General features: G+C 67.5%; 2 protein-coding genes and 1 long non-coding RNA gene across 3 annotated transcripts in view; 1 reads left to right on the top strand and 2 right to left on the bottom strand.

Annotated features, from left to right (window-relative positions):
- The window catches only part of PHPT1 (phosphohistidine phosphatase 1), a 1,833-nt gene extending 324 nt beyond the window's left edge, over positions 1-1,509 (bottom strand). The window contains exons 1-3 of the mRNA XM_032131131.1: positions 1,112-1,509; positions 824-948; positions 1-52 (exon numbers count right to left, since the gene is read on the bottom strand). The exon at positions 1-52 is cut by the window's left edge and continues 324 nt beyond it. Of these exons, the coding sequence (XP_031987022.1) occupies positions 1-52; positions 824-948; positions 1,112-1,253 (319 nt within the window). The 5' untranslated portion in view covers positions 1,254-1,509. The remainder of the gene's footprint in view (positions 53-823; positions 949-1,111) is intronic.
- Positions 1,510-1,600: 91 nt separating this feature from the next.
- Positions 1,601-10,416, bottom strand: AJM1 (apical junction component 1 homolog). Its single transcript, XM_032131123.1, has 3 exons — positions 10,157-10,416; positions 7,110-7,183; positions 1,601-5,395 (listed from the first exon to the last, which is right to left on the bottom strand). Exon 3 carries the CDS (start codon positions 5,330-5,332, stop codon positions 2,093-2,095), a length of 3,240 nt encoding a protein of 1,079 aa, XP_031987014.1. The 5' UTR covers positions 5,333-5,395; positions 7,110-7,183; positions 10,157-10,416; the 3' UTR covers positions 1,601-2,092.
- On the top strand, positions 9,603-13,488 carry LOC116454473. Its single transcript, XR_004244113.1, has 2 exons — positions 9,603-9,733; positions 11,554-13,488. It is a non-coding gene; the product is annotated as an uncharacterized LOC116454473 (long non-coding RNA).
- The last annotated feature ends 774 nt before the right edge of the window (positions 13,489-14,262 follow it).

The following is a 14,262-nucleotide window of genomic DNA, read 5'->3' as shown; positions in this document are numbered from 1 at the left end:
ACTCGGCCTTCAGCTTCTCTGTGGTCACAGCATGGTCAGCTCGTCCAAAGCCCTGCATAGGAAAGAGGGTTCCCAAGGAGAGCTGGTGGGTGACCACCTGCAGGGAAGTGTGGCAAGTCCCCAGGGCAGCTCCGGCAGACCCCAGCAGCAGAGAGACCGCAGAGCCTGTGCCAACCCCTCTGTGGCAGCTCTGCCTCACTCCAGCTGAGGCAGGCATAGCACCCAGGCAAGAGGACAGTGCCACCCTGAAACTGGGAAAACTGGGTGCACTGTGCACCACCCTGCCCTGGTCCTAGCTGGGCTCTGCACTCAGCACAGCTGGTGCTGCAGCACAGCCCTGGGCCAGCGTCAGCATCCAGGGACCCACCATGCTGGTGATGTCCCCGGGGGTGCCTCCAGTCACCCTTACAGGGCCCCTACAGCACCTGACACTCCTGCAGGAATGCTCTCAGGACACACAGAAAGTGGGGACACGGTTCTTGTGCAGCCCAATCCCCCCTGGAAGCACCCAGCACTGGGCACAGCCACTGCGGGACCCCACGGGACCCACGGGGGCTCCGTGTGTGTGGCAGCCCCACAGGCAGGTGCTGGGGGGGTTCATGGGGTGACCCCGCTCTGGCCAAGCACCGCCCACCCGAAAGGGCTCTGCCAAGTCTCCCCTCCCTGGGGCACTCGGGAGAAGCCCAGGAGCCCCGGGAGCGCCGCCCCGCCCGCCCCTTCCACCCCGAGCGGATGCGGTGCCAGCTCGGCCGCGGACAGTGGGATCCACACCGGAGAGGGAGATGCCGCGTCCACGCGTGGGTGCCCCCCGGCTTCCGCTTACCACCGAGTACCCGTAGACGTGGATCTTCCTCTCTTCGGGCCGGTGGGAGACGCGGCCGCCGCCCAGGCACTCGCAGCTCAGGCCGTGCCGCGCCAGTTCCTCCGCAGTGCGCTCGAACAAGTCGGCTGCAGGGAGGGAGCGGGGGAGGGCGCGGGGACCCCCCGCCTCAGCCGGCGCCCCGGGACGGGCCAGACCCCCGGCAAGCCCCTGCCCACCCCCGGGGCCTGCGGCCGCTTCTTTCGGCACCCCCGAGCCAGAGCCCCACCCCGCACTCCCGACTTCCCTCACCGTGGTACTCGGCCCAGCCGTGGCCTCGCACGACGTCCTTGGCGGGCGCACCGGCCCCGCGCACCCGCAGCAGAACGTACTTGAAGACGCCGTCGCCATCAATCTGCACGTCCGGCACCCGCGACAGCGCCGCGCCCGCCATGGCCGCCGCTCCTCGCCTCGTCCGGCCCGGCACCCAATCAGCGCCCGGCCCCTCCCCGCGTTCCCGCCCCCTCCGCCCAGTGCCCAATCAGCGCCGGCAGCGCCAGGCCCCGCCCACAGCAGGGGTCCCGCCGGGCGGCGGCTCCGGGGGCGGAGGCTGGGCCCGGGCCGGGGAGCGGGGCCGGGCGGGTGCGGGGCCTTGGTCGCGGGCCCGGATCTGCCTCCTCTTCCCTGATCCCCGCCCCGGGCAGACCCGGCCCTGCCATGGTCACCCTCACTGGCGATTACCCCCGACCCCGGTCAGACACCCCCCCGCCCGCCCCCCGCGGATCCCGCACCGCGGCCGCTCCCCGCCCTCCCCCGGCAGCGTCCAGAGACCCCCAGCCCTGCCGCGCTCTGTGCCCAGAGACCGCGTGGGGTCCCGGGACGCCCCAGGTCACCCCCAGCACCTGACGCTCCCGCAGTAACACGCCCAGGACACACAGACACGGTGGGGACACGGTCCTGGTGCCGCCCAACACCAGCCCCTGGGTATGGCCGCTGCGGGACCCCCGGCGCTGGGGGAGCCCTGGGGCAGGCCCGGGGGCCTCTGGGTGTGTGGCAGCCCGGTGGGCAGGCGTTGGGGGAGTGTGGGGTGCCCCCGCTCTGGCCAAGCACCCCTCACCCGAGGGGGCTCTGCAGGGGCTCGCCAGGCTCTGGGCTCCAGGGCAAACTTCGGGCTGTGCTCCCGTCACCCCCCGAATCCCCCAGCACTGCCGGCCGTCCGCAGCCCCCTCCCCTTGGTGTAACAGCCGGGGGGGTTCTGACAGGACTACAGAGGGGGTGCCCCCCGCCCTGCGTTCACATGATGTCGTCCAGGAGGTTGGGGCTGGCCACCCAGTCGAGGGTGCGAGGCTCGGAGGCCGCCATGATCATGCACATGAACTGCTTGCCCGTCCTCTTGTCGATGGGGTAGATGGTGGTGGGGGTGAAGCGCTTGTTGCTCTCCACGAAGTCGCAGAGCTGCTCGTAGACAGCAGGGAACTCGTGCCGCAGGAAGACGCCGCGGATGCGCAGCTCCCGCTGGATGTTGATGAAGCAAACCTCCCGCGCCTTCCGGCCCTCCTCCCCCTCCTTGTCGATGTCCGCCGTTCCGGGCGGTGGCGTTAGGATCAGCGTTTCCATGTCCCGCTCCTTCTTCAAGATCTTCTTCTCGGGGCTGGAGGAGGCTAAGGCCACCTTGGCGTATTTCCTGACCGTCGGCACCTGCATCTTCGGTGACGGCCTCTCTGGCACTTTCTGAGTGACGGCCACGGTTACATTCAGCAGGAAACATTCGTTGGGGTCGTACTGGTTGCCTGTCTCCCGCAGCTCCTGGGCATAGTCCCCCAGGTTGTCCGAGTAGCTGTCCAGCTCCCGCAGGGACAGGTACGTGGGGGACATCAGCAGGCTCTCCAGCCCAAACTGGAGAAAGTTCTCGGCCGAGCCCGCATTGGGGAAGCCCAGGAAAAGGACGCCACGGCCGCGGGAGAGGTATCCCACCTTGGCGATGCGCGAGAAAGCCTTGTGCACCTCGGTGTTCTCGCGGCAGAACTGCAGGACGTGGCGGCAGACGCTGCCCACCCGCCCGTAGACGCAGCTCGCCTTGTGCGTGTCCCAGTCCTCGCGGCGGCAGTGCCGGGAGCAGTAGTAGGTGTAGCAGCTGTGGCACGATTTGAAGTAGAGGCAGGCGTTGAACATGGTCTCCGTGCGTCGGCACTTGGCATTGGAGCACATCATCATGTCGTCCTCCTCAGCGCTCAGGTCGGGCGAGCAGTTCTCTGGCGACTTCTCGAAGGGGCCGGTGGCCGGCGGGGCGGGTGGGCGGCGCGGGGTGCCGGCATGGGAGGTGGGGCCCGGCTGCTCCTTTGTGGGTCGGGGTCCCTCGGGCACTGTGTGAGGGACCCGCCTGCCCTCGCTCCGCCGGGGGGGGCCCGAGGCGCTACTGCTTAGAAGCTGCTTCAGCTGCTCCGCGAGGCTGTCCCTGTCCCCGGCTCGGTGGCCTGGTGCCGGCTTGTAGTCAATTACAAGGTCGGTGATGAGCTCGTCCAGCTGCTCCAGGCTGCGCTGGCGGCCCGAGCCGCTTTCCCTGGGGCCGGGCTGTGGGGCGCAGGGCACAGCGTAGGGCCCGCGCTCCCGCCCCGCGTCCAGCATGTCCCAGCTGGCCGAGCGCCTCTCGCTCCGGCCCAGCCCATCGGCGCGGATGTCGTTGTCAGTGATGGTGATCTCCGGCGTGACGTACCAGGAGCGGCCTGGGGGCCCGCGGCTGCCATCGGCGTGCACCCGCTCGAGGATGGAGCTCTCGGAGAGCGACAGGGCCGCGTAGCGCTTGGGCGAGCTCGAGAGGTTGATCACCACGGGCTGCCGGCGCTCCTCGGGGGATAAGGCACGGTGCTGTTCGTGGGCGAGCAGGTTCTCGTAGCTGCGCCCACGCTGCAGGGCCTCCTCCCTGCGCGCTGCTGGCGCCAGGATGTTATCCCAGGATTTGGAGTAGTGCTGTGTCTCCCGGCCCAGCCGCGGTGGAGTCACGCCGTAGCTGGCATGCCAGGAGGAGAACATGGCCTCGCGCCCGGCCGGCTGCGGGGTGAAGCGTGACAATTGCAGGCTCTGGTAGGGCAGCGTGGCCCGTTCGGGGCAGTACCAGTCCCCGAAGTGCAGGGGCTGCGCGCTACGGGGCGGGGGACACGTGCGCGACAGCACCTCCCGCTCCCGGTACTTCCCGTAGTCCTCGGCATAGAGCAGCCGGGCGGAGGAGCCGAGGGCCGGGTATGTCCGAGCGTCCTCGGCGTAGAGGGTTTTAACAGGGGTCCCACGCGGGGCGTAGTAGCGGGGCTCATCCCCATAGAAGGTGCGCGCAGGTGCCTCCTGCACCGGGTAACCCCGCGCCTCCTCCACGTACAACGTCCGGGGCGGCATCGTGTGAACAGCAGCCTTGGCCGGGTCCTCGGTGTAGAAGGGCTGGGGCACGGCGTGGCGGCTGGGGTAGGGGTAGCTGGCATAGCCAGAGCTGCGGAGGGGCATGGCAGGGCTGGGGCACCGCGCTGCCTCCTCTGCGTAGAAGAACTTGGCTGGGACTCCGGGGGCCGAAAAGGTCATGCAGCCCCTGTCCGGGTACTCCCTGAATTCCCGTGAGGCTGGCACGGGCACGGTCTGGTACGCCAGTGCCCGGGGATCTGGCTCGTAGTACTCCCCGGGGTAGGGCAGCAGCGGGGGGTCTCCGCTGTAGGAGTCGCTGGGGGTGGGCGTGCGGGACGCGGACGCCTGCCGGCTCCCTGGCACGGCCAGGCTGCGGGTGGCCCCGGGGGTGCGGGGCCAGCGCGGCGGCTCCGGACGGTTCGGGGCTGCCCGCAGGCTCCGCGCCGTGTGCACCAGCACTGCCTCGTCCGGCTTGATGTCCACTCGGCACTTGACGTGGGGGCTGGCGCCCACCTTGGCCCCCGGCCCCTCCTCGTAGCAATTGCTGCCCAGGCAGAGCGGGGAGATGCGGCTGACGCTGCTGCGCTGCGGCTGCAGCTTGATGGGGTGAACCTCGTTGGCCAGCGCCCGCAGGGGCATCGGGCCCTCGCGGCGCGGCGAGGGATCAGTGTGGGAGGGCTCCCGTGCCACCCGCAGCACCTCCCGCCCACGGCGGGCTGGCGGCGGTGATGCCGCCACGGTGATGGGCACCGGGGTCAGGGTGGACTTGACCCGCGGGGCGCTCTTGGAGCGGGCGCGGCGCTTCGGCTCGCTCCGCGGCGCGGGGGCTCTGCCGCTGTAGGGGTCTGGCTTCGGCGGCGCCTGCCTGCCCGGCGGCCCCGGCGTGGGCTCGGGCATGCCGGGGCGCGGGCAGGCGCGCTCCATGGCCGGGGGGGTGCCCAGCTCTTCCAGCGACTCGATGAAGTCGAAACTCCTGCAGTGGCGCTTGTTGAAGGGCTGCGGCTCGCGGGACAGGGAGGAGGACATGGAGGCGTCACATTGTGCCAGGGGCTGACAGACAACAGAATCCCCAGGGGCTGCTGTCGCCACCTTGATGTCTTGGTACACCGTGGACACCAGGATGTCAGGTGGGTCTGTTCGTGTCATCTTAAATGCGACTCTTCTCCCACCAGTTCCCTGTCACACGGCCTCAGAGGACGGTAGCCCACCCTGCAAGAGAACACATGAGGCGCCTCAATCCTGGAGTGACCTCGTAGCTCCTGGCTCGGAGCTGGGGGTTGGCCATCTCTTCGGAAATGAGGGTTTGGGGGCATCCCCGCCTCCACTGCAGTTGTTCATAGTCGGTCAACTGGGGGAAGAAGCTGGAAAAAGTCTCCAGATCCAGGGTGTAAATCATGGAGTGGCTGGCAGGGCACCCACTGGGGCAGCCAGGGAACTCTGCATACCAGCTCAGCACAGTGAGAGGAGAACATAGAGTACTGTGCCCTGTTCCTGGGCCGCAGGACACAGGGACTGCCTTGCAGAATCACATGAACTGGCAGCTCTCAGCGGGGCTGTGGGGGTTCAACACCAGGGTTTTCCATGGGGAGTGTGTGCCCAGCCCCAGTGAGAGCACCGGAGTGGTGAGGAGTCTCCTGGGACTGTGTGTACCCACATCTCCACAGCAGCACTGTAGGTGGGAACAGGGCCTGGGGACAGGCACCATGAGCACCCACCATGGTGTCTGGGAAACCTCCACAGTCTGGAGCTCTGTGGGAGGCAGGAGCTACAACCCCTCCCTGTGGTGGCTGCACCCACTGTGGCCCACAAACACCCCTGTGGGGTGGTCACAGTGCTGGCTACACGGAGTTGTATCACTCTCTGGGTCTTCCAGAGCAGGGGTGGCCCCAGAGGTGGCAGAGGAGTGCTGTGGTGGGTGCCCTAATCCGCATGTCAGCAGTGACTCCTGCATCACCTCCCTGTGCCAGAGGAGCTGTGCTAGCTCAGTACCCACTGTCTTTGTCATCTTCCATGTCCCATGGCTGTGACACGTCCCCTGGGCTGGAGAGTGAGTCTGACGATGGCTCCAGCTGCTGTGGGACATGGGGTCTGACACCCACTGTGTGCCAGCGCCAAGCACCGCAGTGCTCTGGGACAATGCTGTTGGGTGGCCAGGGTGGGCAGAGTCCCCAGCCGGTGTGACACAGCTGTGTGACAATGAGGACATCAGCACAAGGTTCCCACCGTGCGTGGGGGGACAGAGGAAGGGGTTTGCCCACAGGACTAAGTGGGTTGTACCACTGACCTTCCCCACCAGCCCTTTGAGAGCTGCCAGGGGTTGCCACCAGCACTGAGGGATGTGCACCTTCTCTGCCCGCTGTGGGGACCCCCCAGCTGTCACCTCACCACATCCTCTGACCGTTGGGTGTTGCGGCCACCAAGGGCCTGGATGCGCTGGTGGATGCTGGCTGCTCTATGTTGCACTAAAGGTGGGTAGGAACTTGGCTTTAAAGAGCAGCAGAGGACCACAGGGAAGATATTTCTTGGAGGAAAGGGATTGGCTTTATTTAGCAAGAAGCATTGACTACGCAGAGATGGGGAGGGTTACCTCATCACCTGCACGAAAGATGGGGGGGGTGCAGATGCCAGAGCTGAGGTGACTCCAATGGGCTTGGGGTGTCTGTCCATGTGATGGGCTGGGGAGAGCAAGATGCCAGGAGAAAGGAGATGGGTGTCCCAGTGCCTCCCTGCGGTGCTGGGAGGGCAGGTTTGCCCCAAAGAGGTGGCACAGTATTGGCTTTGCTGTGTTACAGTATGTGGGAGCTGGGCTGGAGCTGGCAAGGCAGCACCCCACGCCACAGCAATGGTGACAATGGCGTTGGGAAGCCCATTCCTGTGGTGTCGGGATGGCTGGTAGGCAGGGAACTGTAGCCCAGGGTCCTACCTGGTCCAGCAGCAGCAGTGAGGGGGTGGGTGAGCTGAGGTGGCCGAGGGGCCTGTGGCGGCTCCATCCCAGCACTGCAAAACAAACAAGGCTCGTGAGGTTCCTGGGACACCCCCAGCATGGTGGAGGGGCGGCTGCTGGGGCCATGGATGCCTTGTGAGCACATGGAGCACCCCAAGAGACCCCTGCAGCCACAGCCCTGCTGAACCAAGAAGAACTGTCACCCAGTGAGGCCACCGTGCACATCCTTGTGCAGTGAGGTGTGGGCGCTGCATCCCATGGGCACCAGTGTCTTCCACCCACCCAGCAGCACCCACCGCCGGTGGAGCTGTGGGGTTGCCATGGTTTCTCCAAATTATTCCTCCTCTGCGAGGACAGCGTGGGTGAGGACAGCGTGGGAGCAGGGGGAGGCTGCGTGGGGAGCTGGGGCTCTGTGGCAGCGCAGGGAGAGCAGAGCCCTCACGAAGCCACAGGAACCCTCTGCCCATCGAGGGGGGCAGAGCCGGGATGGCCGCACAGTGTTGCCAGTGCCATCACGCTCACACACCCACCAGCCTCTGACACCGACTCCCCTCCGCAGGGAGAGCGTTTTACATCCCCTCTGCTCTCCAAGCTCCCGGTTGATGGGCACTGGATGCCCCCCTCACCCCCAGCGCTGCCCACTTTCGGCAGGCACCAGCCTCCCTACCCGGGGTGCCCACACGGTGTCACCCCGCGGATGTGACACCGGCCGGCAGCGCTTGCAGAGCGGCCAGTGCCCACGGAGTGGACGGGAGCCACCCGCCGTGGGTCCTGCCCTTGCTCCCGGCACGGCCCCACACGCTGCTGCCGCCGTGAGCGCCGGGTTCCGGCAGCACGAGGGGCTGGGCCGGGGTCGACCCCGCTGCCGGAGGGACCCACGGAGGGTGACGGGAGCTGGGTCGCTGCCTGCATATGCCACGTGTGGGCTGTGCGGAGAGGGGTGTGGACCCCCACCACCGCACCCCACACTGCCCGCGCACTGCAGTGCCCTGCCTGCCCCATTACCACGGCGAGCACTGCCCGCACACTGCGCACACTGCCAGGGGACAGAGCACGCTGCCTGTGCTCTGCCCCGAGCTGCCCAAACACACGGCCCTGCCAGTGCACAGCCTGCCCGTGTTGCCCTCAGCACTGCCCGGGCACTGCCCACTCGCTGCCTGTCCCTGCACGTGGCAAGGGCTGCTGCCTGCACATCCTGCTCTTGGTGCCCTGGCAGGGCACTGCCCCGCGCACCCTGCCCGTGCACTGCCTGGGCATTGCTGCCCACCCTGCCCGCACACTGCCCACCCTGCCTGTGCACTGCCTGGGCATTGCTGCCCACCCTGCCCGCACACTGCCCACCCTGCCTGTGCACTGCCTGGGCATTGCTGCCCACCCTGCCCGCTCGCTGCCCACGCACGTCCCGCTAAGCAGGCAGGAGCGCTGCAGTGGGTACAGTGTCTGCACGCTGCCTGCACATGCAGAGCGCTGAGCACGCTGCGTTGCCCCCCCGCAGCAGCCCCAGCACACACTGCGCTGCACCGGGCCCACTGCCCGCACGGCCCCGCGGGCACGGCCAGCAGCGCCAGCGCTGCCCCCAGCACTGCCCCAGCACTGCCCGAGTGCTGCCTTGAGCACACCAGCGGCACCTGCATCTGGACACGCAGCCAGGACAGCATCTTGCTGCAACCACTGTGCTCGAGCAGATGATGCCGGAGGTCCCACCAGCAGCTGCCGTGGGGGCAGTGTCTGTGCCCGCTGTGCCCTGGCACAGCCAACCCTGCTGCGCACGGGCCTGTGCACCATGTGTGTGCCAGCGGGACACCGATGGCCACTGCTGCCTGGGCACTTCCCGCACCGGGACCTGGCAGCCGCCACGGTCTGTGGTGAGGGAGCCCACTGTCCCCCCGCCCCTGCTCCGTATTCGTGGCAAATAGACACTCCCCGCTCCGTGCCAGCCCCAGGGCACACGCACGGTGCCCTATCCCCTGTGGCGGTTGCCCTCCCTGCACATCAGACAGCCCCTCCACACATTCTCTGTGCTCCCCAGCCCTGTGCCCCTGCCTGTGTCTCAGTCTCTGTGCCCCTGGCACTGCCACATCGCTCTCAGTCCCTGTCCCAAGTCCCCCAGGCACAGATGGCTGCCAAGCCCCAACCCAGTCTGTGCCCCCGGAGGGGTCATCCTGCCGGGGGGAGCAGCACCCCCAGCCCAGGAGTGTATCCCTGGTGCCGGCATCGAGGTTGGGGTGAGCAGCACCCCAGGGTGCAGGGACACCCCGACCCCTGGCCCCTCTAGTCCCTCAGCCTGGGGGGCACCCGCAAACGGGCACGGCCGGGGGGCAGGGGAGCCAGGGGCACCCCGAAAGGGCGGGTTGTGGGGCCGGGACTGGGTGGCGGGTGCATGGGGCGGCCCCCGGGGGGGGGGGGGGGGGGGGGGGGGTCTGTCCCAGGCGCTGCCGCAGACGCCGGGGCGGTGGCCCCGGCCACCCCCACCCTGCTGCGCACCGGCACCGGGCGGCACCGGGCCCGCTGGGCCGCGCAGGGCGCCGAGCTGGGCACCGGGGGGAGGGGTGAAATGGCCCGGCCCGAGCACTGCGGCGGGATGGGACGGAGATGAAGATGAGGTTGGGGCTGGGATAGGGGTGAGATGGGGATGGGTGTAGGTATGGGATGGGGATAGGGCACATGGGAGTATGGAGAACCCCGGAATACGGGTGCGATGGGGTGGGATGACTCGGCTAGGGAGCACGGGATGGGGATGGCCCCGGTGGGGCTGAAGGGATGGAGAGAGCACAGCTAGATGGGGACGGGGATATGGGGCACGTGGCGAGGGTGTGAGGGGCCTGGGGGGTTCGGACGGCCCGGGAGGATCTCCAGGGAATAGGATGGGGATGTGGAACACGGGGGAGGGGGGCGAGGGGGGGCAAAGGGGGAAGATGGGATGTGATGCGATGCGAGGCGATGGTCGGGGGGGCCGCGAGGGGCTGGCCCGGTCGGGCGCCCCCGGGGTACAGCAAAACCCAGCCCCCCGCCCGGGACCCCCTTACCTTCTCCGCGCCCGCCGCTCTGGCGGCCTCCGCCGCATCCCCCAGCCGCCGCCGCCGCGCTAGGCTGGGGCTGCCGCCGCCCCGGGGGCCATGGCCCGGCTCCGCCCGATCCGGCAAGGCACGGCACGGCAGGGCAGGGCACGGCACGGCAGGGCACAGCACGGCTCGGCCCAACGCTCTGCCGCCGCTTGTTTTTCCATAAATACGGCAGGCGGAGTTACCGGCGGGGCCGGCACCGGGACCGGAGCCTCCCCCGGCACCGCCCCCGGACCGGTCCCCATCCCCATCCCCATCCCCATCCCCATCCCCATCTCCATCCCCATCTCCACTCCCCCGCCCCGCTCTTCTCGGCCCCAGTCCCGGTCCCGCCCCCACCCCTCGCAGCATCCCCCCTCCCCCCGGGACCTCCGGGCAGGGTCTGGGGGATCCTCGGTGCCATCCCTCAGGGGCTTCCCCCGCACCATGGGTGTGAGTATCCGCGGGGCCGCCGGTGCCCCCGGCTCAGCCCCACACCTTGCACAGAGACCCCACGGCCCCCGTAGGCACCTGCTCTTGCACCGGCAGCCCCCCAGTGTCGGAACACCCAGGCCTGTCCTGCCTGACCTTGCCCCATCACCGCGGCCGTACGCGGCCGGGGCCGACTGGGCAGCGAAATCCCGGCTAAGCTCCTCCATGGGATGGCCTCGTTTTCCCAGAGGCTCCGCGGCTGTCGCTGCCTGTGGTGGCCGGAGCCCACAGGGATGCTCAGTGATGGAGACGGACGAAGGAGACACAGAACAGCTCCCAGCACACTCCAGCCCCAGCGTCTCAAACATAGCACGGCCCCTGCGCCACAGCTGTGCCTCAGTTTCCCCTTGTCACTTCCTCGAGCCTCCCTCCACTGCCCAGCTCCGGGGGCAGCCCCAGCACCTGTGGGTGCCCTGGCAAGGGGCCATGGCCATGGCCCTCGGAGCCACTGGGACCTGCCATGGCTCCGAGCCCTGATCCAAGGCTGCTGCTCCCCACGTGTTCCTGCATGGCAGGTGCACCCCGCGATTTGCTTGGTTCAAAATCCCTGTAGCCAAGACCCTTTCCTTCCTCCACTGCAGCACCAAGAACAGCCTTCCACTGTCTCTGGTGCCTGCACCAGGCAGAGCTGTGCTGGGGGGCCTGTGGCGGGCTGGCACTGCTGTGATTCCTGCAGGAATGTCCCTGGGAGCCGTGGGCTTTGCTGAGCCCACTGGGACCAGCAGTACGTGCCCTGGGGGCTGAGCACCAGGAACTCATCGCACTGACGAGTGGTACAGGAGCTGGGGGAGGAGCCGGGAGCAGGGGGCCAAGAGACCCCCGGGACCCCTGCACCATGTTCAGACGGGCCCCACCACCCCCACACGCACACTCCATTTTCCTCTCTGCAGGACACAGGGCTCCGGCTGCTGGTCCAGCCGCTCCCGCTGCCCCCGGCTTCCTGCCCCCGCGGTCCCCGCCGTGCTACTCCATCTGCTCCCACCTGCTGCCGCCCCGCGCCAGCCAGCCCCGAGCACCGCCGATGTGGCCGCTGATGCACGCGGGAGCACCGGGCAGGCTCCACATCCCCCGTGGGTGCAATCGCCCGAACGATGCGGGAGCCCATCCCTGCGGAACGCAGAGTCCCGGCACGGAGGAGTATGCTGCCCTTAGGGCATCCCCTACAGTGCCACCCTCTGTCCGTGCAGCTGTGGCCCTGGGTGACACCTGCATGGATTGAGGGCACCTGTCCGGAGCTCTGGGCTTTGGAGCGGCCACAGCTCCGAAATCAGAGAACAAACGGGCAGGGGACAGTGAGGCCATCTGCTCCCCGTGTGCGGCTGCTATTCCAGGCTGGAAAGTGCTGAGGGATCCAACTGGACCGCGGGCAGGTCGCCACGCACCGGAGATGGCAGCGCCATGTCATGTGCTCAGGGTGATGGGGCTGGGGACACTGCCTTCCCCTCCTCCTGCTCCTCCTCCCGCTCCTCCTGCTCCTCCTCCTCCTCCTCCTCCTCCTCGAGTCAGCGGCAGCCTGTGGGAGAGAAGATCCCCCTCGAGGAGGTTGGAGCTGAGGGCAGCAGTCGTGCTGGCTGCTCAGGGCTGTCACCTGCCCTGAGCACGGGGCCATGCTGCTGCTTTGGGCTGTGACACCCCGGCTCCCCAGTCTGCTGCACTCAGGCAGGGGAGGCAGCCCCAGCCCCACGGGAACCGAGAAGGGCTGAGTGGCAGGGCTGGGGAGCTGTCCCTGGCCTTGTGCCCACCACCCACAGGGGCGGCAGCCCCTCAGATGGAGGGGACCCCCTTGGAAAAGCCATGTGGGCAGCAGGACTCTGCAGGTTGGGACGGGAGTGTCCCCTAGCCCTGTGCAGAGGACAGAGGTGTTGGGCCCCTGCCACGGCTCTGCGGGTCCGGACTTGTTCCTGGCCGAGCTGCCGGGGCCCCTGTCCTGCTGGAGGAACACGTGAGTGGCCAGAGGGATCACACAAGCCTGGCTCGTCCCTGCAATCCTTCAAGGAAAAGGCCAGCCTGGTGCCTGTCCCCAGGCACGAGCAGCTCCTGTCCCTGTGTCTGCGCTGCCCCACCGTGGCTTGCTGTCAAGGCCAGGAGCAGCCAGACTGGGCCGCTGTGGGGGCGCATCCCCCCTTCTGTGGGATCTTTGCCTGCTTGGCGCTGAGTCCTCCCCAAGCCCCATGGGGAGCAGAGCCACAATGTTCACTGTGTCCCTGTGACTCAGTTTCCCCACCAGCCCCCGACAGCGTGTCTCTGGCCAAAGTGTCTGCCGGTAACAGACTTAGTTCTCCTGGGCCCCATCCAAAAGGGAAACTGAGGCACAGAGGAACAATGTAGCCATAGGTCACCCTGGAGGTCTGTGGTGACTCTGGGCACTTGGTGAGACCCAAAGCAGGGCAGATCTCATCCTGGGAGGGACATGGGGGGTCACATCTGTCCTACACAGCTGCAAAGCTGGGGGAGGTTGGGGCCTCCCCAAAGACTGATTCATTGAGGCTACGCCAAGAGCTCGCTGTGAGATTTGACACTAACCTGGCACAGGGTATTGGATCCCCTGATCCAGCCCTGTCGTGTCCCTCAGTGCAGCTCAGAGCAGGAAGGGGCCACCCAACACATTGGTTGGGACACTGCCCAAAGGAACTCCTCGAGGCTGAGAGTCCTCACCTTACTGGGGGAGTGATTGCAGATTCTGGGTTAGGGGTCCTGTAATCTTGGGAATTCTCAAGTCAGTCAGGCACTACCAATTCCATTTGACATCACAAACCTGTATTTGAATGTTGGTGGAGGTTTAATTGGTTTACCTGCTTTATAAAATAAATCTCATTTGAATATGCTGTTGGTCTAAATTTTGTAAGATCCCACGACCCTCCCGCAGCCCCAGTTTGGCAGTGGGACAGGGGCACTGGGGTGGTGATGCCAGGGGAACCCAACATGGCCCACTCTGAGAAAACAAAAGGAGGAGATTCCTCAGAGAAACTCTGAAAGCAATTGGGGAAAAATACCTGGAAGGACGTTAAACACAAAAGAACAATTTCCACCTCTGGCCTGTGCCAGGCGCGTTACGGAGGGGCGGCGAGACGGCGCATCCTCCCTGCCGGACGGGGCAGCCCGCCCAGTCCCGCGGCGCTCTGGGACCTGCCCAGCGGGACGTGACCGGCTGGCAGATGCCAAGCAGCCAACAGGTCCCCAAAATGCCCAGCCTGGGGAGCCGGGGGCCAAGCTGTCCTCCCAGGGGTGCTCTTGCCAGCGCAAGGGACAGAACGGGCCGATGCTGCCCGCGGGCGCCCGGGGCTGTCTGGGGTGGGCTGTGTCAGACCCCGCGGGCAGTTTGGGACCCGCTGTCCCCGGCACGGGAATTCCCAGGCTGGCTGTGCCGGGGAAGGGCCGGGTGGCCCCGATGGCACAGCGGAGTGCGGGGGAGGCCGCGCAGCTCAGCACGGGGTCCGCGATGGGAAGCGACAGCGCGGCGCTGGCACCACCAGCCTGTCCCCGGGGCCACCTGCGAGACGGAGCCGGTGTCAGGGCGATTGCAGCCGCGGGGTGACGGCTCCGCCAGGAATGGGCTGGGGCGCGCCTCGAGTCGAGCGTGAGCAGCTCCGGTGAGGCAG

Source organism: Corvus moneduloides, chromosome 21, assembly GCF_009650955.1.
Source record: "Corvus moneduloides isolate bCorMon1 chromosome 21, bCorMon1.pri, whole genome shotgun sequence".
Classification (NCBI taxonomy): Eukaryota; Metazoa; Chordata; class Aves; order Passeriformes; family Corvidae; genus Corvus; species Corvus moneduloides.
The sequence above is the reverse complement of the archived record's forward strand: the minus strand, read 5'-3'. Positions and strand labels throughout refer to the sequence as shown.

Excerpts from the sequence above, each read along its gene's own strand:
- AJM1 (XM_032131123.1), bottom strand. The coding sequence starts at position 5,332 with ATGACACGAACAGACCCACCTGACATCCTGGTGTCCACGGTGTACCAA.